The 23341-nt window shown below is 46.1% G+C and overlaps 1 protein-coding gene across 2 annotated transcripts in view; it reads right to left on the reverse strand.

The window, feature by feature from the left end:
• Positions 1–2781: 2781 nt before the first annotated feature.
• Positions 2782–23341, reverse strand: part of LOC136652297 (up-regulator of cell proliferation-like) — a 31934-nt gene continuing 11374 nt past the window's right edge. For both annotated transcript variants that reach the window (XM_066629228.1, XM_066629226.1), the window contains exons 2-3: positions 9946–10092; positions 2782–7941 (exon numbers count right to left, since the gene is read on the reverse strand). In XM_066629228.1, the coding sequence (XP_066485325.1) occupies positions 3254–7941; positions 9946–10057 (4800 nt within the window). In that variant the 5' untranslated portion in view covers positions 10058–10092 and the 3' untranslated portion in view covers positions 2782–3253. The remainder of the gene's footprint in view (positions 7942–9945; positions 10093–23341) is intronic.

The following is a 23341-nucleotide window of genomic DNA, read 5'->3' on the forward strand; positions in this document are numbered from 1 at the left end:
GGGGGAGAGTAATGGTCCCTCCTCACCCCTGCACCCACCCCTGTGATTGCTGGGTCTGCATCTAGATCCAGGAACTCTTCTACTTTTTGACTCTACATAATGCAACAGGTAAAATATCTTGGAATATTTCTAGTATGAGATCCTAATTTGAGGGAGCCTTCTGGTTTATAGAGCCCATAGCATATCCCATGTGAAATGATTCAAGTGCAGTCATATCCCCTCTGGCAAGATGGGAAGGAGCACTGCCTGACCGTAGGTGGCAGTATGCAAAGAGAAATCCTGACTCTGTTGGCAGAAGCCTGGACTGTCTGCTAGTTCTTTTGTCACTTCTGGCAGTTTATGGTCTTTACACACACCCACTGTCTGCACACATGCACATATCCATGCCTAACTATGACAAATTTTGTTATACCATAGTCTTTCGAGACTGAAGGTTGCCAACCAAACCATCAATATTTTCTCTCTCCAGTTCAATTACCAGCCTGAAAAAGTAGTTCAGGAACTGGTTTGGGACAGTTTGAGGCAGCTTAAAGACATTTACAGCCATTCAAATTCTCAGTTACAAAATAATTTTGTCAAATAGACCCATAAATGATAACTACTGTTTTTAACTTGAGATAAACATTTTTGGAATCATTTAAAAAACCTTTTTAAAAATTCCAAAGAAAATCCACACACCAGGATAAAAAAAGGCATAGGAGAATGAAACACTCATGAAACACTTAGCTTTCAAGTGCAGGGGCATGAGGCTGACTTGAGGCAGCAGATTGGCATGGACTACCTTGCCAACACAGTACTTCTCTTCCTCTTCCTCCATGCTCTGGCTTTTAATAGTAGGAGGGGGACAGAGTGGAAGAGGAAGTGTGAGGGGGAGTAGAGAATGGCAGTACTAGAGCATCCTTTTCCAGTCCAGGAAGCAGGAAGAGAAGGTGTTGGCAGAGCACTGAGTAAGGGGGGGGAGGAGCAGCATTTGGTTTGATGTCTCAGGTGCAGAAGGACTTGTACTTAATTACTGAAACAATTACCACTTTGTATCTATAGGTTTAAGGCCACCAAGATATTTTAGCTCTGGATCACTTAAAAGAAAGAAAGAAAAAATCCCTTCTTAAATTGCTTTTCAGTTCCCTGGGGCATGCCCACGTACCTGAGAGTAAAACGTCATGTTTCTGATAAAGGAAGCCCTAGCCCTCATAAATTTATCCTGCCAGCAATGTTACTATTCTTTAAAGGCAAGGATTGGGAGCATCCCAGGGACTGGCAGGCTGTCGTGAACCAGCAAGGCACAAATGTGTGGTATCCTTCAGTCGTCTTCCCCCCCCCCCCCCAAAAAAAAAAAAAATGTGGAAAGAACTTTCTTCTGTGGAAGAATTCTGTGCTTTGGACTAAGGAAACCTTAGGCCACAACTCTTTTTTAATGTCAGGTTCATTGTGCGTGTGCATGTGGCGTGGAAGAATTCTGAAGGCATTGTATGTGAGTAACTTATGCAAACATAGTAGCCAGTATGAATTCGAAAAGTATTTATTGAATAGAAGCAAGCAGGTAAACACATTTATAAAACAAGCAGTCTAGAAATACTGTTGTAAGTTTTGGAACATTGGTATGTCCTACTGCTGGAAAACAGTTTGCATTTAACATGTATATTCTAAATGCAGTTAAGGTGTATATGCAGCATGCAGATTCTAACAAAGCAACCACAAGGAAGGTCAATTAGCATCCTTTTCCAAGCAAGGGAGCAGGAGGAGCAGAGGCTGTCACCTCATAGGGTAAGGGGGGCACATCTGGCACACTGTCTCAGATACATAAGGCCCTGGACCTGCTGAATCTTAGTGTCTTCTTAGTGAACCAGTTACCATTTTGTGTCTACAGGTTCAATTCAAGGCAAACAAAAAGGCAGCCCCTTTTATATGGCTGTTCAGGTAATGCTCCATGTTTCTGATAAAGTAAGTACTGGTGCAGAAGGGCCTTCAGTTGGAGGTCAATGGCAAATGACTAAGTGGTCAACAGAAGCAGCGCTGACTTTACATGGCACATGACTTTGCATGCACATTGCATGGCGACATGAAAATCACCTGCCTACACCTGGACCAAGCCAGTGACTAAGAGAAATGGTGACTCTGATTCAGAATAGCTGACACCACCAACATATGGGACAAATGCTGAAGAAGAACTTTTCTTTAAAGATAGGTATTGAAACCATCACAGAGGCTGGTTAATGTGAACCAGCAAGGCACAAATTCTTTGGGTTGTATCCTAAAGTCGCCCACCCCCATCCCCGAGGAAAAAACTTACAACTCTTACTTGATGGTGTGCTCACTCTTTGTGTGTGCAGGGGGTGCAAGCTTACTCAAGGTTATGACATGTGAGCAACTTCTTCCAAGCAGACTAGCCTCTACAGATTAGATGAGTATTTATTGAATAAACACATTTATAAACAAAATGCTCTGAAAGTACTAGTTAAAGGGTGCAATCCTATCCTGCGTTGGAACAGGCAAGCCAGGAGGCTTGCACTGTATCCAGCGCAGGATAGGGGCCATGTGGCTCAGCCAGAGACAAGGGGAAACTATTCCCCTTACCTCTGGGTAAGGGCTGCTGGCCCCTATGGGTCTCCTCAAACTCGTGTCACCTCTTGAGGTGGCACAAGACTGAGGAGAGTGGAGTGGCTTGGAGCCAGTCCGTTCTCCCCAGAAATGGGGGTTGGAATCCGGCATAACTCCCCGTCCTCCCACCCGCCCCCAGGACTGCCCACAGCCTGCCCTCCCCCTGCTTCACTCCCGCCCACTTCCCGCCTCCCCCCACCTACCTTTTCTGCTTGCATCAGCTCAGCTGGACCGACGCAAACCTTGGCGAGGAAACAGCCACGGAGGCTGGATTCAGCCTCTGTGTGTCAGCGCATCTCAGTGCGCCAACACGGCTTGCTCCTAAGGGACTTGCGCCAGCCTAAATCATTTCCAGAGTTATGCCCTGAATTTTGCAACATTGGTACATCCCACCTTTGGAGAGCACAGTTTACATTTAATGTGCATATTCTTACTGCATTTAAGGTTTACATGCAGTATGCAGATAATAAACAAAGCAGTGTGCAAAGCTGTTAGCCCATAAAGTCTTTAGATATATAGCCCACAATGAACAAGGTCAATAAAGTGGCAGTCTACAGGACCGTTAACAAATAACACTGATGTTTACTAAGGCAGACAGAATTTCCATAACCTGATCAGGCACTTGGGTGCCAAGCTGGAAATAACACAGCTGCCATTATTTCATATTAAAGGCTTCTTGGATGCTCTCCAGTGCTTGCTGCTTGGTTATTCTCTTCCAGGCGTCAGGGAGGTCAGCACATTTGGCATCATACTCGACAGCAAACTGTTGGTTGAACTCTTTGAACACAAACTTCCAGTAATCAGAGGCTGTGATGCTGGGATCAGGCTGGATGCGCCAGTCGGGGTAGTAAGTACGATACTCTTTATAGGGATGCCATTTGCCACCAGTATCCACATTTTTAAAAGTGGAATTTGAGCAGACATCAGAGGAGCATATGGAACACACAAGCTTGTTTGTTTCATCATCTCTAAAACTTCCTAACCCTTGAGGACGATGAACTGATGCAAAGTGTTCCCGGTGACTGCCCCCTCCGGCTTCACAGGGGACCTTGCAGAAGGGGCACTGCTTCCCACAGCCAAACACACGCTTGAAGATCTCCTCCTGGGGCTTAAATGGAATGCTTGAAAGAACTGTCTCCACATTCATCTGAGACCATTCTGAAAGAATGTCCTCATTCACTTCAGAGATACAGGCCTGGACATCCACTGAAAAAGGTTCAGCTTTGGCATCATTGTTGAACAGAACAACATCCAGAGACTCTTTGGAAATGACAAGCTCTTCACGCATCTCATGCCTGAAACGCTCCAGGAATTCAGCCAAAGTTTGATCTGCACGGCTCTTCAAAGCCTCTCTTGTCTTCTTTATCACAGGGGATAAGACTCTTCTCTCCAAAACAGCCAAGTCTTCTCTCTGCCTGTAATGCTCAAGCAGTTGTGTCTGGATCCAAGAATTCACAAAATCTCTATAGTGATCTATATAATTCACATAATCATCAAACTTTTCCTTCTCTAGCAACAACTTCTGCACAGTGAACTGAAAGAAACTCCGACTCCCATACTGAATGTACTGTCCACTGCTGAGAAAATCATCTACTATTTCTATCCCCAGCCTCTTGTTGAGGTGATCCAACAGAGCAGGTTTCAGACACAGATCACAAAAGTCCTCAGCTCTCTTCTGACAAGCATCCTTCTTGTGATAAAGGTCTTTGAAGATGGAGAAATACCAAGGTTTGAGGTTTTCCAGATGCTGGTGGGGGTCATTTGCCTTAAGGAAGTCATCATGCATCTTCTGAAACCTCTCAGCTGCTTCTTCCAATATGTAATATTTCAGTTCCACTTCAAAATGTGGGGCAAAATGAAGTTTCTGAAAATCCTTTCCTTGAAGCTTATCATTGATTATATTGAGCAATTCCCAGCAATATGTTTCATCATAGTCCCCTTTTGTACTACATTTCTCTTCAACGTAACTTCTACAAGCTTCTATCAGGATATTAGCAAATTCCTGTGCACCTCTTACATAATCTGTGAACAAACCTGTAAATTTTCTTATCCATGATGTGTCTAAATATTTCTTTTCCATTTTGAATGGGGTTCTGTGAGTGACTGAAGTGCAGGATAAATCCTGGAACACCTGATTGACCAAACTGCCCCGACGTTCCAAATCTCTTCTAAGCTGATAGTCAATATCTTTACGAGTGTCACGATGAGTTACACTGTTGGGTGGTAATTCCAATAAGGATTCTTTCCACATTTTCTCAAATTCCTGTTTGAGTTCCTCGGAGTTCAGCTGGCATTTCCGCTCTTTACACTCTTTCAAGAGCTTGTTCACCTTTCTTTCCATGGTTTTTGAATATCTGGCTTGCAGATTATCCACCTTACTTTGCCCCTTCCTTATAAGGATTGTCTCCTGACACTTTTTCATTGAATAGCTCTCCAGCTGGTCCCGGAGCAACTTTGCACTTCTGATAAAGTCTTCTCTGTACTTTTCTATAAGGTGTAAGCTCTCTTCACCACTCTCAAAATAGCTCTGTATGCATGCCAACATCTTTTGCTCTCCATTATACAATTTCTGTTGCGCTTCACACCTTAACTTATCGAAAGCACCAGCTTCTATATCTTCTACAGAATGATTCTGAATGCTGGCTTCAGCCTTGGACACCCAGAGATGCATCTCCTTCCGAAAATCCCACTCCCATTCTGAATATTTCACTGAGAGTTTATTATAGGCATCCACGACAAGGCTATTCCGGAAGCTGAAGATGAAGTTTTCATGTTTAATGGCATTCCACAGGTTCTTGAGCCATTCAACAAACCGAGGGATGTCATTATAAGGTCTTTTTTGAGAACGGTTTCTCATGAATTCAAATAGGTACCTCTTAAACTCAGATACAGATTCACTGTATCCCAGATTCACTGGCGCCATGGGTGGAACTCCATGCCACAAGCCAGGGATGTACCAGTTGTGTTTCTCTGGATCATAGTCCATAATGTCTGAAAATGTCACTTCCTGGCGTTGTTTCTCCATTTTAGCTGCAGCTTTGGTCATTTCATTGAGCTGCTCCAGGAGGCGTTTCCTGTCTCTCATATTCTGATCATGGGCAGACACATCACTGACATTCTGGTGGACAAACTGGCAGTTGGGTCTGTGTCCTGTGTCCTGCATCCTCAGAAATGCATGGACTACAATCTGCAGGATGTCCTTCATCTCTGTGGCATTCTCCATAGCCAGGTTCACGATAGTTATGTCACTCAGCCCAATCACCAGGGTGGCCAGTTCATTGTCGTGTTCATAGCTGTCCTCCAGTTTGGCCAGCTCTTGGGCCTTCAAGCCTTCTGTGTCTATCACCAGGATGAAATCACAGCCAGTTTCTGCCTGCAAGTTCCCTGTGACTCTAAGGAGGGTCATGAATGCCCCTCGTGTGCATCGGCCGCTGCTCACAGCAAACTGCAGCCCAAACATGGTATTGAGAAGGGTGGACTTCCCAGTGCTCTGCACCCCCAGCACAGTGATCACCATCATTATGGAGTGGCCTCTTAGTTTCTTATGGAGCTCAGTCATAACATCGATTATCCAGCTCAGAGGGATGTTGGATGCATCTCCATCAATGAGCTCCACTGGGAAGCCTTCCAGCATCAGGTCAGCAGCTATCCCTGGCAGGTGGACAAATTGCCTTTGCTCTTCTGATATATTGCCTTCCTTTACCATTGCACATTCTGCCTCATAGAACTGCCCCAACTCCCGCATAAAGTGCTCCACCCCCAGGGAACTAGTGGAGATTAATTTATCCAGCTTTGCTAATTGCTGTGGATCAGTTCCAGCAATGCTGTTTTTCTCTTTATATTCCTCCCGTAATCTTGACAGGTTTTTCCTAGCAATACAATCCAAGTGGAACTTCATCCATTTCAGAAAGTAATGTTTCTCCTCTTGGTGCAGATTCTTTATTCCATTAATAAATTGTTCTGTTCCATCAGTAATGTCACAGTGATTCTGCTGTACTCGTAAATCCATCCTTTTCTTAATAAGTTGTGACTTGTAATCTTCTGTTGGGGTATCTGCTTGCCCCTTCATCCTGCACAGCTCTTTCTCCACTTTGGCCACACTTTTCCACAAATCCCCTTGGAGTCTCAGCATTTCCTTTTTGTACCTTGGAACATCCTCTATTTCTTCAACAATTTGTCTAGCATGAAAAATCCCATTGCGACAGCCAGGTGTATCCTCATCTACCTGCATCCCCAGTTCTTGGCCTACCTTGGCCATTTCTTCCATACTGACCTTCTTCTGATGGGAGTTCAATATGTTCTTCATAGTTGACCAAAGCTTCTTTACAAATTCTGTGATATTTTGACTTCTTCCTTTCACCAGCAGCTGTGACTTGTTCATGTTCAACGCTGGACCAAGTTTGTTAAGAAAGCCTACTGTTTCTTTTGATTTTCCACCTTCAGCGTTCAAGATAAAATAGTATTTACATGCCGATTTCCCAAATTTCAATAGTGTTTCATATTCTTTGTCACAAATATTCTCAATTACAATAAACACAACTGAAGATATTTCTGTTAAAAAGCTAAACTGTGTCCAATGTGACTCGGCATCTCCACGGAGGTTTAGAACTGCAACAGGCTCTGGAAAAAGATCTGAGATTTCCCTCCCACCAGGAAAGTACCAGGAGATTTCTACCAAGCCGTCACTGATCTCTCGAGGGACATTCCCACACTCCATATCACGGTGTACAAAGAAATCATGGTGCTGTTGAGGGGGACTGAGGACCTCATTGAGGAGTTTAGATTTGGAGAGACTGCAGCTTCCCATTCGCACAAAGGAAATGGTTGGCATGGAGGTCAGCACCAGGCTCTCCTCTCGGAAGCCTCTGCTCTCTGCAAGGGAGTGGGGCCTCCATTTTTTCACTATGTCCCTCATGCCCCATAGGATGAATGTGCATTTGGGAACATCAAGGGGGGGGAGAATCAATGGTAAAGCAAACTGGCACATGGACATTTTGAGGAAGATCTCCTGCTGAAGGAAGCTGTCTGAGCAAAGCAGGATGGCACAGAGGACATCAAGGGGGTTGACAGAATCTGCTGAGTCTTCTTCCTTCAGACAAAACATCTCACTTTCCACTTCAACCTCCTCATCCCCACATGAATCTTCCTGCACCACGCCAGTGTTTCTGGCTGTGCTATTGAGGGCCATCACTTTTCTCAAGAAGTGCCAAGGTAGATCTTGTAATGTCTGAGGGGCTAGAGTCTTCAGTGTTTCCGAGTTGATTTCCAGGACTTCTCCCATAGTGAGTTTCTTGCTGTTTCTCTTGTTAAGACCCAACTTCATTAGGAATCTTGCAACTCTTTCTGTGGGAAAAAAAAGGAAACAATCACTCCCATGAAGTGTGTCAAATGTTGGAAGAAGTAGGGAAGTTTCCTAGGAGAGAGACCTTCCACAACCACAGTCTTTCTCCAGGGCAAAGCAGAGCTTGGTGGGATTTGGGGACGAGGATCAAGGAGTCTTCATAGATGGGGTGCATCATTTCTCCAAACCAGAGGTTCCCTACCTTTAGGAGCCCGCAGATCACTGAGGCAACATTGGAATTGTTGAGTACCACAAGCAACCACCTCCATCCCCACCACACTGAAAACTACAATTCAGTTTGGTAGGTCATGGGGGAGCGGTCAGTGAGTCACTGTAAATGCCAGCTGTAAATGGGGAGCCCATTCGCCATCTGGTGGTCCATGGGAAAGCATCTCACTGAGTGAGTGCTCCTCCACAAATGACAAGAAAGGGTGGAGAATGGACTGTCCTGCAGCTGGCATATCAGCAAGTGCTGGACCACCAGAGAGGGAGGAGAATGGACTACCTACAGCTACAGCTGACATTTAAGTGGTCCATGGGGGAGTGTTCACTTGGAGAGACACTGGAAGTCATCAAAGGTGATCATCTTTTTTTTTTTTCCTGAGACCTCGCGGACCACTTCTCAGGGTCTCACGGACCACCTGTGATCCCCGGACCACAGGTTGGGAACCACTGCTCCAAACAAATAAGACTTCTAGCACTGGCACCCTGGGCAGACCCTAGAAGCAGTGGGGCTCAATGTAGGGAATTCCTGTGGGGGCCCCCTTCCCCCAGCCCCCTCACTCACCAGAGAGCTGTAGTGAGAGAAGCACTTGTAGTACTGTGCATGAGGCATGTGTAATGGAAGATCAGAAGATCTTCAGGTGGATGATGTGGTGTTGACAGTGATTCCCATTTTTGACAGCTGGTTGACAACTCTGGGAAGGGCAGGGCTGGCTCCACAGCTGTAAACAATCAAGGCCAATGGAGACTGATGGACACCTGAACTTCATTTGACCTTGATAGGGCTATGCATAGGCTAAGGAGATAGCTCACAGCTGAGCTGCATTTTGGATAAAGGGACAAACAAGTAATAAAAGGCAGCTTCAGAAGGCGCAAGGACCCCAGACCTATGGGACACAGATGGACCGACACATATAGGGAGAAGATGACTGCCAGGAGTCTGCTGGAGGATACACAGAGGAGGGCACTGCCAGGACCCTGCTAGAGGACACACACTGCTGCAGAAGACTGGATTGGGAAGACTGGACCATGGCTTGGAGACTGTCGACTTGGACTGATTGATTTAAAGATTATTTATGGACATGGATCCTGTAAGGGAGGCAGTAAATCATGAGAGCTTGACAAGGCTGGATTAACATAATAGCGAAAGTAGCAAATGCTATGGGCTCAACATTTCTGAGGGCCCCACACTAATTGGTGTCACCAGCAGGGGGCTCTACAATTAAGTCGGGGGGGGGCTTCTGCACCCACAAAATCTCTAAATTCTGCACAATTAAATGATAAGTTGCACCTTCTTTGGTCTCTTTTTCTGTGCTTTACCCTTAAGGTGGGGGGTGGGGGGCAAATCCACTGAAATCCTACCCAGAATAAGCATTTTGTGGCATTTTTCACGCTCCTGCAGCCTTTCTTTCTTCTGCATTCCTTACCCTTAGTCTAAACCTGAGCTCTTTGTTAAATTCCAGGGAGCAGTGCCAGTTGCTTAAATATATAGAGAACTATAGTCAGTTCTTGAGCAAAGAGTGTTTATGTATTTTTTGTTTTTATTAAATGCTACAGGCCTGCATCCGCTTAATCTGGTCTTGGATAACTATAGTACATTAAAAAGGGGGGGGGGGGAGAGATTCTCCTGAACAGTAGCATTCTTGCTAATTCACCACTTGTTGGACGTAAAAAATCCAGTGACAAATCTTGGAGGAGGCTCCTTATACTTTCCAAAAACTGCTGGCTTTCCTGTTCCTGTATCTTTACCAAGAATTTGCACATCTTTGGGTTCAGCAGCTTACCTGAAGCATCATTTTCTTCCTCAAAGATGACATCCTGGGCAGCCATATCATCCAAGTTGGGATCAGGAGGTTTTATCTTTCCACCGCTCCACTGGAAAGCATCAGAGGCCATGGGTGTAGACAGTCGTAGCTATCCTGGAGAAAAGCCTTCAACACAATAACAGATATTAAAATTCCAACACATAACACCAATTTCCTGCATGAACAAGCCACATGTGTGCACATTGACAGGAAGCGATCTATTTTTTTTTTTAAAGCACTGTAATGTTGTAACAGGGAGATTAGACGGCCAGCCCATCTATGATGACAAAACAGGTAGTCACCTCAAGCAAATGATTAATGGGGGCACACCCTTCTCTTCTAACATTGATGGTAGATTATTGTCTATCAGTGATTATTAACAATGATAGTTACATTGAGCCTCCAGATGCAGGAGTAGTATGTCACTGAGTCAGGGACAGATCCAGCATTTGTGTTGGGGTGGTGGCATGAGTTAACTTTCGAGCCCAGGTCGACCAGGCAGGTAGACCTGGGCTCCCGGTTGAACTTGGAGCCCAGATCTACCTGCTGAATAGACCTGGACCCCCACTCTGACTGCCCTCTGGAGTTGCCGCTTCCAGGTGGGTAGACCTGGGCTCTGGGTTGAACTTTGGCCTCTATGGCCAAGGTTTGCTGGGCAGGTAGACCTGGGCTCCCACCTGGACTTGCAGCCCAGAGTAATTTTGTCATATGGTGGGATGTCAAAAATTTATGGACCCCAGGTGCCAAATGACCTTTGTACGCCACTGCTCTCATTAAAGAAATTGTCAGATCACATGATGATCAGATACATCAGTAAGTATAAAAGGGAGACTTGCTTTGTTTTTAGAGTATGTGTGTTCCTGTTGCAACAGGCCTCATTGCAGTAGAGGCATCTCTTCGTACTTCAAAGAGGTGGGGAATATCTTTGCTGAATGATGCTTGCCTCCCATACTTTTTGTAAGCATTTATACTAACACATATAAAATCCTGCTGCCCAATTGATATGTGGATGCCTTTTATATTGATCAAAATATTTTAATTATTTCATCTAATTCAGGGCCAACTCAAGACCCGCTGAGGCAGCCTAACAAATGCTGCCCTCCTTACCCAAAGAAGGGCCAGCCTCCTCCCACTCTCTACCTTTATAGCTCAGGCCTCCCCTTCCCTCCACACTTCCTTTCTGTCCCCCTCTTTTCCAATCAAGGGAGAGGAACAACAGAGGTAACTCGGCAGACAGAGAAGGGTGCACCCCCATTAATCAGTTGCCTGAGGCAACCACTTGTTTTGAGTTGAGGTGGAGGGAGTTAGAGTTTGCACATCTTTGGGTTCAGCAGGTTACTTGAAACATCATATTCTTACTCAGAGAATATGAGTAAGAATATGGCTTACCCTGTGCATCCAACAGTCAGCTAAACCAGTGTATAACAACACCCAACTTTCCCACCAATGGCATCACTAGGGTTGGTGTCACCTGGTCTGATAACTCATAATGTCATACCCATTAAATTTATTTATTTTATTATAGAGCAGTATAGGTTACCCAACTAAACCAACAAAAAAAGTGGTCATTGACAAAAAGTGGTCAACTTTTCAAAAAGTGGTCATTGACACTCTGAATAGTGTCATTCAGTGGTCATTGACACCGAATAGGAGTTCTAGTATTGGCCCTGATACATGGAAAAGGAAGTTGATGCATAATAACATCTTATTGGTTCTATGCTGTATCATAACATCTCGTTAGCTCTTCAAACACTCAGTCTCGTTGATCCATTTTGAGTTACAGAAATGTACTTTTTGTTACATAAGACAGTTGCATTTTTATTTTATAGTTTTTTGGCCATAACTTTTGATAGAATTGAGGTATTTCACTCTTTTTTCATTTCATTCTGCTGTAAAATACACATCAAATGGTATATAATATAATATGATGGTATTATACAAATCACAATTTTAGCTATTTTGGTCACTAGTGATGTCAGCCTTCCTGAGGGTGGCACCTGGGGGCCTATAACCCCCTCTGTTAGAACAGGGCAAAAGGTTATCAGCCAAAAGAATTGCTCTTCTACCCAGGCTGCTTGCAAACAAGGCACAAAAGTAACTTAGGCCAAAGATTAAGACTGAAAGGAAGTTTACTTCCAGTCTGGTGCAAGCTCATACAGACACTCATGTCAAGATTCTCAACACTGAAAGACCAGGAGCCCTAAGTAGCTGCCCCTGGGTGGAAGCAGGTATAATAAAAACAATAACTAAAACCAGAGATTAGGAGACACTCTTAGGTAATACAAAGGTCAGCAAACAGGAAACTAAATACACAAAGAGGAAATCAGCAAAGGACACACCCTTTACAATGACCATTAAAGCAGTGGTTCTCAAACTTTTCTGGCCTGCGGCTCCCCTGATCCTTGTGGCCATTGGCCATGGCTCCCCATTACAACACCTCACCTCAGTTACCCCTAAAATGGGGATGAAGGTGTTATAATTATACACTAGAAACAAAAAAACAGCTGCCAGCACTCTGAGGCTGCAATCCTAACCACACTTACCTGAGAGTAAGCCCCAGTGAACAAAATAAGACTTACTTCTGAGTAGACCTGGTTAGGATTCTGCCCTGAGTTTATTAATAGCACACCTGGAGGGTTTTGGAAAGGGAGGGAGGGAAATGATGAATTTGCTGGGGGAGGGGAAGACTGTTTTGTGTGTATCTGCTAATTGCAAACTGATGCAAACTGAGACACAGAGATTGTTTGGCTGCAATCCTAACCTCACTTTCCTGGGAGTAAGTCCCATTGAAGACAATAGGACTTACTTTTGAGTAGACCTAGCTAGGATTGTGCCTTTTGTCTTATAATAGCAGCCAGCATGGGAAGTACCCCCCCCCCCAGGAGGCAGGAGGAAAAAGGGGGGTGCCTGAAAAGGAATGGGTATTTCTATTTTTTAATCAATTTTTGGAGACAAAGCCATCAAGAGTGGCTTTTTTTTCTTTTTTGAAGGGGGAGGAAAAAGAGAAAGGTGAAGATCCTGGGTTAAGCTGACACAGACCCCAAGCCTATGTAGGTCTACTCAGCAGTAAGTCCCCTTTGAGTCAATGGGGCTTACTCCCAGGAAAGTGAGACTAGGATTGCAGCCACACAGAGCAAGATTACAACTCACCCCCAAAGTAGATGGGGGCTGCTCACACACATACACCCCAACATGCAGATGCCACCCCTGTTCCCCCAGGCAAGATGGAGGAATGCAGGCTGTGGCATTTGGACACCCCCCCCCCCACTAAAAGCAGGCTGGGCTCCCTCCTTCCCAAGCGGAGGAAAGTGCTGCACACCTTGCAGCTTCTCCCAGTCAGCCTTCTCTCTGCACCTTCCAGCCAGCCTTCTCTTGGTTTGGCGGGGAGGCTCCCCCACCTCCCCCCACCATGTTTCACAGCCCTCCCCACCTCGTTCACAGCCACAGAAAAGCAGCAAGTTGGAGGCATCAGGTGCAGCTGAGCTGAGCAGTTGTGGCCACCTCTCTCCCCAGATGCCTCAAGATGCCCCTAGAACTAAATGCTCCCTTGACTGGTGGATACTACTTAATGTTGCTATTCCCCAACACCTCGGGGGGGGGGCCCCCCATTCGTACGCCAGTGATGAGAGGCAGTTTTAACAACTTCTGATGAGCCATTTAGGGCCCAATCCTATCCAATTTTCCAGCCCCAGTGCAACTACAATGCAGCCCCATAGTCAGGGAACAAATGTTCCCATACCTTAAGGAGGCCTCTGTGACTGCTGCCCCACTACAAGATGCAGTGCATGCCCCATTAGCACAGTTGCGCCGGCATTGGAAAATTGGATAGGATTCGGCCTTTAGAGTCCAATCCTATACAACTTTTCAGTGACAGTGCAAGTGGCATTCCCGGTGGTTTTCCAGGCAGGGGCCATGATTCCACCTGCTGCCCGCAACCCAGAAGTAATTCCGGTGACATCATCGTCACTGCAATTACCTCCAGCAAGGTGCCTCCTCCATTACCTCTTTGAAATAAAGGGGGGGAGGGAGGAGGCAGTCCAGACTCTGATGGAACTTTTTTGTGCTGCTGGACGGCTTCCAGGAGGTGAGTGCTGCTTTCCTCCTGGGCACCTTCCTACAGTGTGGAAAAGCTCCAAGGAGGAGAAACCGGCCCTCAGGTGCAGTTGGGAACTGCACCTAGAGTGGCTGCAGAAGCGCTGCCACTCTAGGCGCGGTTCATCACTGACTGGAGGGCCACTCACTGCTCCCCTTGAAAGAAAGGGAAGGATAGGAAAGCGGCCCTCAGATTGGCAGGGAACTGCACTGACAGTGGCTGCGAGAGTGCAGCTACTTTTGGCACAGTTCCTGGCCACCTCAACAGCTGGTGGTGGAGCCAACAGCAGGGTTGCAGTGCCAACCCTCCAGGTGTCTAAATTCCTGGTGCCTGGCATTTGCACCCCCTGCCCCCTAGGTCCGCCACTGTGCAGTGCAGCCCCGAGATAAAGGGACAAATGTTCCCTTATCTTGAGGAGGCCTCCATGACTGCCTCTCCTCCACAGAATGCAGTGCACGCCCCACTGGCACAGCTGCATCAGTGCTGGAAAGTTGGATAGGATGGGCCCTTAGGTGGGCAAAAACTTTTACTATAGCTTTTCCCCAGGACATCTTGGGATTTTGCATATTAAATGGTAACATCTGGGTGTCAATGGGCTATTTCTGATCCAAGCAAGCTGCATGATAACATGGCATTAGCAGGGGCAGTTCCCCATCCAATGACAGGGATATGGGCAGGCCAATACAGCACAAATTCCCCTTCTCAGATGCAGCAGCACCAGGATGGGTTGCACTGCATCCTGGGGGCCTGCAGGAATTTAGCAAGCAAGAGGTCTTCCAGAGGTAAGGGGACATTTGCTCCAGGGTAATCCCCAGCATGAAGCCTCCCCACTGGAAGGTTCAGAAGGCAGCTCCGAAGAAAACACGGCTCAAATACATTGCGAAAGATCTAAGGAACCAGTGAGTGACCATAGATTAGGCTAGAAATATTGCCAACAATAGCAAAGAATGGAGGCGAGACCATTCCCCCAAACAGAGACATTCTGCAATGACACACAGATCCCAGCAGCACCTACAGCAGCATATTAGTTGAGAGGACAACCTGCTCCCCAAGTGCCAGCTAAGGACTAAGGGAGAAGGAGAAGCCCCAGCAGTCGCAATGCGGCAACTCAGACATGCACGAGCTCAAATACTGGCACAAGTCCACACTGCTCTGAATTGAGCCTGGGAAGAGGGATAGGAGAGGCATGCACCAGAATTGCCAGCACTGCCAATCCCACCTCCTCCTGGGTCTCATCCTTAGGAGAAAATTCCCCCTTTGTGCCTTTTAGCGGTGATTTTCTCTCCCTGTATCTAGTTATGCTATTATGGACTATAATATCATGCAAGCCAAACTGTTCTCCCAGCATACAGCCCACATTTCCAGGACTTTGGTCAAGCCACAAGCTAATTGTTACGCACCCCCCCCCCCCCATAGTAACACCTTATGGGAGGAATTCTTGTGTCTTAATCCAATCACCGTCTGGATTAAGCGTCTGGATTTAAGCGTCTCCTACATTACTGTATGCAAACTCTAACTGCCTTCCATGATTTTGGTGTCAAAATTCGGTTTCTGATTCATTGTATTGTACCTACATCCTGTATTATTTTCCACACAGTCTTTGTTAAGTTCCCCTTCTGGGAAGCCAGCCATTTAATTGAATGGAAGGAAGGAAGCCCCTGATTGAATTTTGCTGACAACTGATACCTACATCCTGATTCTCATATATATGAAAGCAGTACTCCAAGCACCCAGCATTGTTAGCAATCAAACTACCTTCCAGCTCAGCACGTAGGCAGTGTCTCCCAACCCCTCATAAGAGAGGGCTTCCTCTCACTCTCACCCTCTCTCTCTCTCTCCAAGGACCAACACATCTGTGTTGTGTCAGAGGGTCCTCTCTACAGGACTCTACCCCCCCCCCCTCCAATTGCTTTACAGGACAGGTAACTATCTTGCGCCTGGGAACTCTTTCCCTTCCCTCCCTTTTCTCCTCTTCTCACCCCATCTTTAGTTAGCAGCTGGGGATGGCATAGCAGGGACCCCTAAAATCCTTCCCTACAACCCCCTTCCTCTTCTGTTTTCCTCGGATGCACCCAATACTCTTCACACGCAACCACCATGAAAGCTAGGAACACTGTATTCAAGCTTTAGGACCTTTATCATTTCTCCATGTGCATTATTTTTATCTTTGTTCTTTCATAAGAAAACCATAATCTTTTAATTGAAAGTTCTTTCTCTCAGACTCCTCTTTAAGCAAAGGGAATTTCTCTGCATTATGCCGTCTTGTTATCCAGCCTACGATCCTAATGTTCCAATAAGGGCAGTGTAATACCTCCCCTAAACAAAATAGCCCTTTTGGTAACTTAATCTGCCCGCCCCCACCCCAATTGCCGCCCTCCTGCCTTGCTTCAACCACTCCCCTTCCTGCTCTTCCCCTGTCCAGTTGGGCACAGAACTCCCTGCATCCAGTGCATGCTGCTCCTTGTACTGGTGTGTGCATTCCCCTCAGTACACTGGACTGAGTCACAAAGTGCATTATGGCACTTTTACAGCTGCTAGCACTGTGCAGTGTCTACTGCGCAGTGCAGGTGCACACACCAGGGTAGGGTTGGGCCCATATTAGTGGGAAAGCTTTCCCTGTTGAAATGCACCTTCTCATGAAAGAGAGAATGGGGGAGTGAAGAGCAAACGCTGCTTTCTGCGATCCCAGCTCTATTGAAACACAGTCAGGGTCATTAATATTTGTTATTGCATTGCACTTGTGGCAGTAAAATCTAGCCACAAATGGAGCCTGCATGAGGGAGGAGTGTTGGACAAAACGGCAAGAAAGGGACACCACTCCAGGCAGTGGTGTTGCTACCAGGTGACATATAAGGAGGGGGTGATGCGCACTGGGGGGGGTGACATACTAAAATCGCAGTGGTTAGGAATAACCAGTGGTTAGGAATCATATCATACACCGTTTGATGCGGAATTTACAGCAGAATGCAATGAAAAAACTGGAGTGAAATATCTCCTCTCTCTCAAAAGTTATGGCCAAAACACTAGTAAACAAAAAATACATGGAGTCCTATGGAAAATGAAACCGAGCCATACTGCACATTTACTCGTGTGTAGGCAAACGTGTCTTAGTTCGTTGGAAAGGGCAGGCTGAGAGGAGTCCAACAACACCAGAATGGTCCTGATCCAATGAATGTAGCGCCCCAAGAACACCCAAGAAGGAGGTCACTCCCTCTAAGCTGGTGAATGTATTGAGCACTATGGAAAGCGAAACTAAGCCACACAGTCACATTTACTCATGAGTAAGCAAACATGCCTTGGCTTGTGGTCCGGTCAGGCAAAGGGGAATGTGAGGCCACCAGAATGGACCTGATCTGATAAAAGTGGAGCTCAACAAGTGCTCCAGAAGGCATCCCCCCCCCCAAGAATAAAAACAGAGGCTTCAGTTGGTAAGGTGAACTTTTTTCTTTTTTAGGGTGCAATCCTAACCCCTTATGTCAGTGCTTTCCAGCACTGTGACACCCAACTGCAGGAGGCAGCACATGTCCCATTGGCACTGCTATGCCAGTGCTGGAAAGCACTGATATAAGGGGTTAGGATTGCGCCCTTCAAGTTGCAAAGCCAGGTGGATGCTGACAGTGATATGGTTGAAACAGAAGTTAATTGAACTGGGCAGGGCTGAAAACCTTCCTGATTTTGGGGGGTGGGTGTATTGCAGGCAGGCTACTGAGAAAATTCATATAGTGGAACAGGGCTGTCTTCCCCTTATTTAATTATTTGTTTTACTTTATTTATAATTATTTTAATTTGCTTGATGATGTCACTTCCAGCCATGACATCACTTCCAGTGGGTCCTGGACAGATTGCCATTCTAAAAAATGGGTCCCAGTGCTAAGAGTTTGAGAACTGCTGCAATATGGTGCTAGTAAGTTGACACTGGTGAGTGTGTGCCAAAAACCACCAGACAAAATTTTGGCTGCAAGTCTCTCGCCTACTATATAAACACAATTCCATCATACATTTGCGTTAATAAGCATCTCCCTGTTGATGATGCAGAGTGTCTGTAGCTGGAGGGGAAGGGAATGGGTTTCAAAGGACCTGCAATTCTGAGAAGGCTGCCCAGCCACTCCCCAACTTGTATCTTGTCCTGACCAGTCCAACTGGCTAGAATGGCTGTTTGAAGGAAATCAGCTAGTCCCCAAAACAGAGACCTTCTGTAATTATTACACCCAAGAAAGTCTGGCCTGATGTTTCACTACTTATTTAGGATTAGGTGTCCTATAAACCTTCTTTAAATGAATGAGGTCCTACCCCAAAGTTGATGATTTTCTCTCAAGCATGCATGTGAGAAAGAGAGAGAAGGAGAGAGCGCACATGCGCAAGGGAGCATATCTGTGTCAAGAATGCAGATCTCTCCAGCTGGAACATGTCCATTCACATAAAACACACCCTTTGTAAAAAAGTCAAATGGTCAATCTCAAGTTTCTAGCCCTTATATTTCCAAAATAGGGAGACTGCTGTCTTTAGAGGTCAGAAAAAAATACCCTTGGCAAACCTCTGGTATCAGGCAGCCCAATTCTGAGTTGCCCAGCGTGTGGGGCTACAGCGGTGCTGAAAATGGCTGCTGCTGCATCCAGTACACCCCAGGCAGCCACCTTGGGTGGACTTTTCACCTCCTCGGGAGAAGGGGACTTTTATCCCTTTTCCCTGGGTAAAATGAGTAGCCTCGCAATGGGGCTACTTGATTCTATGAGACCCTAGGGTCAGCGTAGAATCAAGAACCTCCATGTTGGGCGGCCAGCCCGACATGGAGGCTCTGGATCTGGTGTAGCAAAGCTCCACTGGTCCTGCCTCCCTCCCCCCAGAATGCCTCCTCTCGCCCTGCCCCGGAATGTCTCTTCCCCTGGCAGAGCACAGGTGCCAGGGCCCACAAATTTCCTTACAGCATGTTAGCAACTGTACGTGCCAGTGGTGAGCCAGCATGCCCTGCTTAAGATAAGATAACTAAGTATATATACCAAATAGACTCACGGGGGGGGGGGGCTTAATAGTGGGACCTCCCCCAATTTAGATTTTGTATTCCAAAAAAAATACAGTTAGAGGATCTTGTTGCAATAGTTCCTATCCTTTGTTTTCCTACAGTTCTATTTCCTCTGGAAACCGGAACAATTTACTGAGATGTCATTCAACGCAGGACTGAAAAAAGGAGAAATATGAAAAAATCTCTTTCCAGTGGGCTGTTTGTATGGCATCATGCCATACACCATTGGATGTGGAATTCCCAGTGGAATGCAATTCAAAAAACATAATTGAAATGGCTCCTTTCCTTCAAAAGTTATGGCCAAAAAACCGGAAAGAAAAAATGCATAGAGCCCTATGGAAAGTGAGCCATATCGCGCGTTTACTCGTGAGTAGCACACCTGCCATAGGCCGTCGGAAAGGGCAGGCTGAGAGGAATCCAACAACACCAGAATGGTCCCCACCCAATGAATGCAGCCCCCAAAAACATCCCAGAAGGAGGTCCCTCCCTCCCAGCTGCAGTCTATTGCGCCCTATGGAAAGCAAAGCAGCCTCACCGTCGCGTTTACTCATGAGTAGGCGGACAAGCCTTGGCTGGTGGTCAGGCCAGGCAAAGCGGAATGTAAGGACACCAAAACAGTCCCGATCTGATGGAGCTGGAGTGCAACAAAGGCAGAAATGCTCCAGAAGGCAGCCTCCCCCCCCACTAAGAAGGACAAAAAAGAGGCTTGAGCTGGTAAGGGGCATGTTTTCTATTTTGCACTTGTAAAGCCAGGTGGGTCTTTATCTTGATATGCCTGAAATAGAATAACTTTAAACTGGGCACTGGGGAGGTCTGGAAATCTCACTGATTCTTTTGGGGGGTTGTTATTGCAGGCAGACTACACAGTAAGCTCCATTGATCACTATGGGACTTACTTCAGAGCAGACATGCATAGGATTGGGCTCACAGGTTGCAATCTTACCCACACTTTCCTGAGAGTAAGCCCCATTGACCACAATAGGACTTTCTTCAGAGTAGATTCACTTGGTGGAACAGGACTGGCTCCCCCTTATTTAATTATTTCTTTTCTTTTAATTTAATTATTTATAATTATTTTAATTTGCTTGATGATGTCACTTCTGGCCATGACATCACTTCCAGTGGGTCCTGGACAGATTGTCATTCTAAAAAGTGGGCCCCAGTGCTAAAAGTTTGAGAACTGCTGCAATAAGGTGTTAGTAAGTTGACACGGGGTGGTGGTGGTGTGTGTGTGTGAGACTCAACAAGTTTTCAAAATCACTAAAATCAGAATTTGGAGGAATAATTCCATCATGTTATATATCAATCAATGCGTAATTTCATGCAGAATGCAATGAAACAAACCGCATTGAAATATCTGTGTTCTAACAAAAGGTACAGACAAAAAACCAGTGGGGGTGGGGTGATGGTACATCACCACGCCCACCACCTGGGGCATTGCCCTGCCCACTGCATGGGGTGACACGCAGGCCTCCCGCACTGGGTGACGCAAATCCTAGTGACGCCACTGATCACAGTGATCATAATGTGTAAATGCACCCTCCTGATTATAGAAGTAGGCTAACTCTTAACCCATTTCTGTCCAGCCCACAGGTGTACACATTTGATTCCTGTTGTATATATGCAATGGTGGGCAGAAATAGCTTTAATCTCAGAGGCAAAGGAGAGGCAACAGGATCCAAGTATCTTGTTGTTGTGTGTGCTCCCTGAAGCATCTGGTGGGCCACTGTGGGATACAGGAAGCTGAATCTGGACTAGAAGCTGAACTATATGGGTCTTTGGTATGGTCCAGCAGGGTCTTCTTATGTTTTTATTTTATGTACTCTCCAGTCAGCATATGCCTTTTCACATACTACACACTCTTCATTTTTTTTTTTAAATCAAGCTATCAATTTCAAGTTTCTAGATCTTATTTTCTGAGAGAGAGAGAAATGGCTACTTTTAGAGGTCAGAAAAACAACTTGGGAAACCTCTGGTATCCCAGCTATTTTGGAGATATTAAGAATAACTGTATACCTAACAGATCCATTAAGGGGGTGCTTGAGGACACCCCCTCAATTGAGGACACCTTCCTCAATTGTATCCCAAAAGAAAATACAGTTAGAGCAGGGGTCTCCAAACCCCGGCCCGCGGGCCAGATGAGGCCCGCAGCAAGCCTCTTTCTGGCCCGCAGCCAACCTTAGCTTGTCAGCCTCTGTCCCACTCAACTGAACATGACCAGAACTGTGCTCTGATTGTGTCTGGAGGGTCTTCTGAGGGCCAGAGAGGTGGAATGAATGAGCCCATTCATTCATTTATTCACTCATCTATGTTCCATTTCTAATTTATTTATTTAAATTTTATATTTAAATTTTTTTCCAGCCCTCCACACCACACCAGATATTTGATGTGACCCTCTGGCCAAAAAGTTTGGAGATCCCTGATTTAGAGGATGAGATAGTACAGAGTTTCTCAACATTTGTCCTCCACATCATTGCCAGTTACTTCAGGGATGGGAGGCCAGATGCAAGTGACAAACACCAATAAGAAGTTCAGAGTGGACGTGAGGGCTTTTTTGAGCATGGGAAAGCTTGCTTTGGAGCTCTGCCCGCCAAGCTGAGCCTCCTTCTGCTGTTTGTTGTACTGCTTCCTGGTCTCACTGCTAGGCAGCAGGTGTCCAGGGGTCCCACCAGTACCACCAGACACTACCTAAAGTACCACTGGTGGTACCTGTACAACTGGTTGAGAAACACTGCAATAGTAGGATCTTGTTATTTGAGACTCCACCCCCACAGCTCCAATTAGCATTTCCCTGACCTTTGTTTTCCCACAGTCCTTTTTCCTCTGGAAGCTGGTACAAGTTACCCAGAGATAATTCAAAGCAGGACTAAGAAAAAGGAGAATTAACCTGGGCATATGTTACGCATAAATCCGAAGCGTATTATCCAAAGCGTATTAAATCCTCATAAATTATGAGGAAGGGCTACGGTGTTTGGGCCTCTTCAGCCTAGAAAAGAGACCCCTGAGGGGGGATATGATTGAGACATACAAAATTATGCAGGGGATGGATAGAGTGGATAGGGAGATGCTCTTTACACTCTCACATAATACCAGAACCAGGGGACATCCACTAAAATTGAGTGTTGGGCGGGTTAGGACAGACAAAAGAAAATATTTCTTTACTCAGCGTGTGGTCGGTCTGTGGAACTCCTTGCCACAGGATGTGGTGCTGGTGTCTACCCTAGACGCCTTTAAAAGGGGATTGGACAAGTTTCTGGAGGAAAAATCCATTACGGGGTACAAGCCATGATGTGTATGCGCAACCTCCTGATTTTAGAAATGGGTTATGTCAGAATGCCAGATGCAAGGGAGGGCACCAGGATGAGGTCTCTTGCTATCTGGTGTGCTCCCTGGGGCATTTGGTGGGCCGCTGTGAGATACAGGAAGCTGGACTAGATGGGTCTATGGCCTGATCCAGTGGGGCTGTTCTTATGTTCTTATGAAGCCAGAACCAATCTAGCCCGTTTCAGAGAACTGAAACAGAAGCTTTCAATGTAAGCAGGAATTCACCCTTAGCACATGGATCTAGCTTCTACCCTCCCAGTCCCAGGAAACAAGCCTGTGCTGCCCTTTTCACAGATCTCTGGCATGCAGAAATCCACCGGTGAAGTTTTTCATGGCATGGAGAGGTGAGGATGATGCCCTGCTAATTGCTGTTGATCAAAGTGCTGTCAAAAGGGCAGCTGCATCCTGTGTCACCATGCTTCCTTCTCTGCCTATCTGCACTCTTGGTTTTGTTAAAACTGAAAGGTACTTGCAAGGTCTGCCAATCTGACTGGAGAAGAAAATGGGGAGGGGGTGCTTAACTCCCTGTGGGCTGTTTTGCTCTGCCAAATCACCCCCCCTCGCTCTGCTGCTTTCTTCCCTGCAGGAGAATATAGTTATTATTAATACTTGAATATCACACTCTTCCACCAAGACTCCCAGGCTCATGTCCTTTGATAGGGCTACCCACTTTTATTCATTTCAACCCTGTGAGGTAGGCTAGACTGAGAGAGGGGGACAGGCTCAAGATCACACAGTGCCCTTCATGGCCCAGGCAGAGATTCAGTCCTGCTCTCCCCAATCCACTTCCAGTACTGCAACCACTACAGCTCACATAGGAGGCATGCGGATCTCAGTCAACAAGGAGGGCAGGATTGTGACCAAATGGCAAAAGGAGTACTGCACAGAGTAAAAAAAGCACAAATATATAGAGCAAAATTGTTATCCCTTAATTCTTG

This window comes from Tiliqua scincoides, chromosome 5, assembly GCF_035046505.1.
Source record: "Tiliqua scincoides isolate rTilSci1 chromosome 5, rTilSci1.hap2, whole genome shotgun sequence".
NCBI classification, from domain to species: domain Eukaryota; kingdom Metazoa; phylum Chordata; class Lepidosauria; order Squamata; family Scincidae; genus Tiliqua; species Tiliqua scincoides.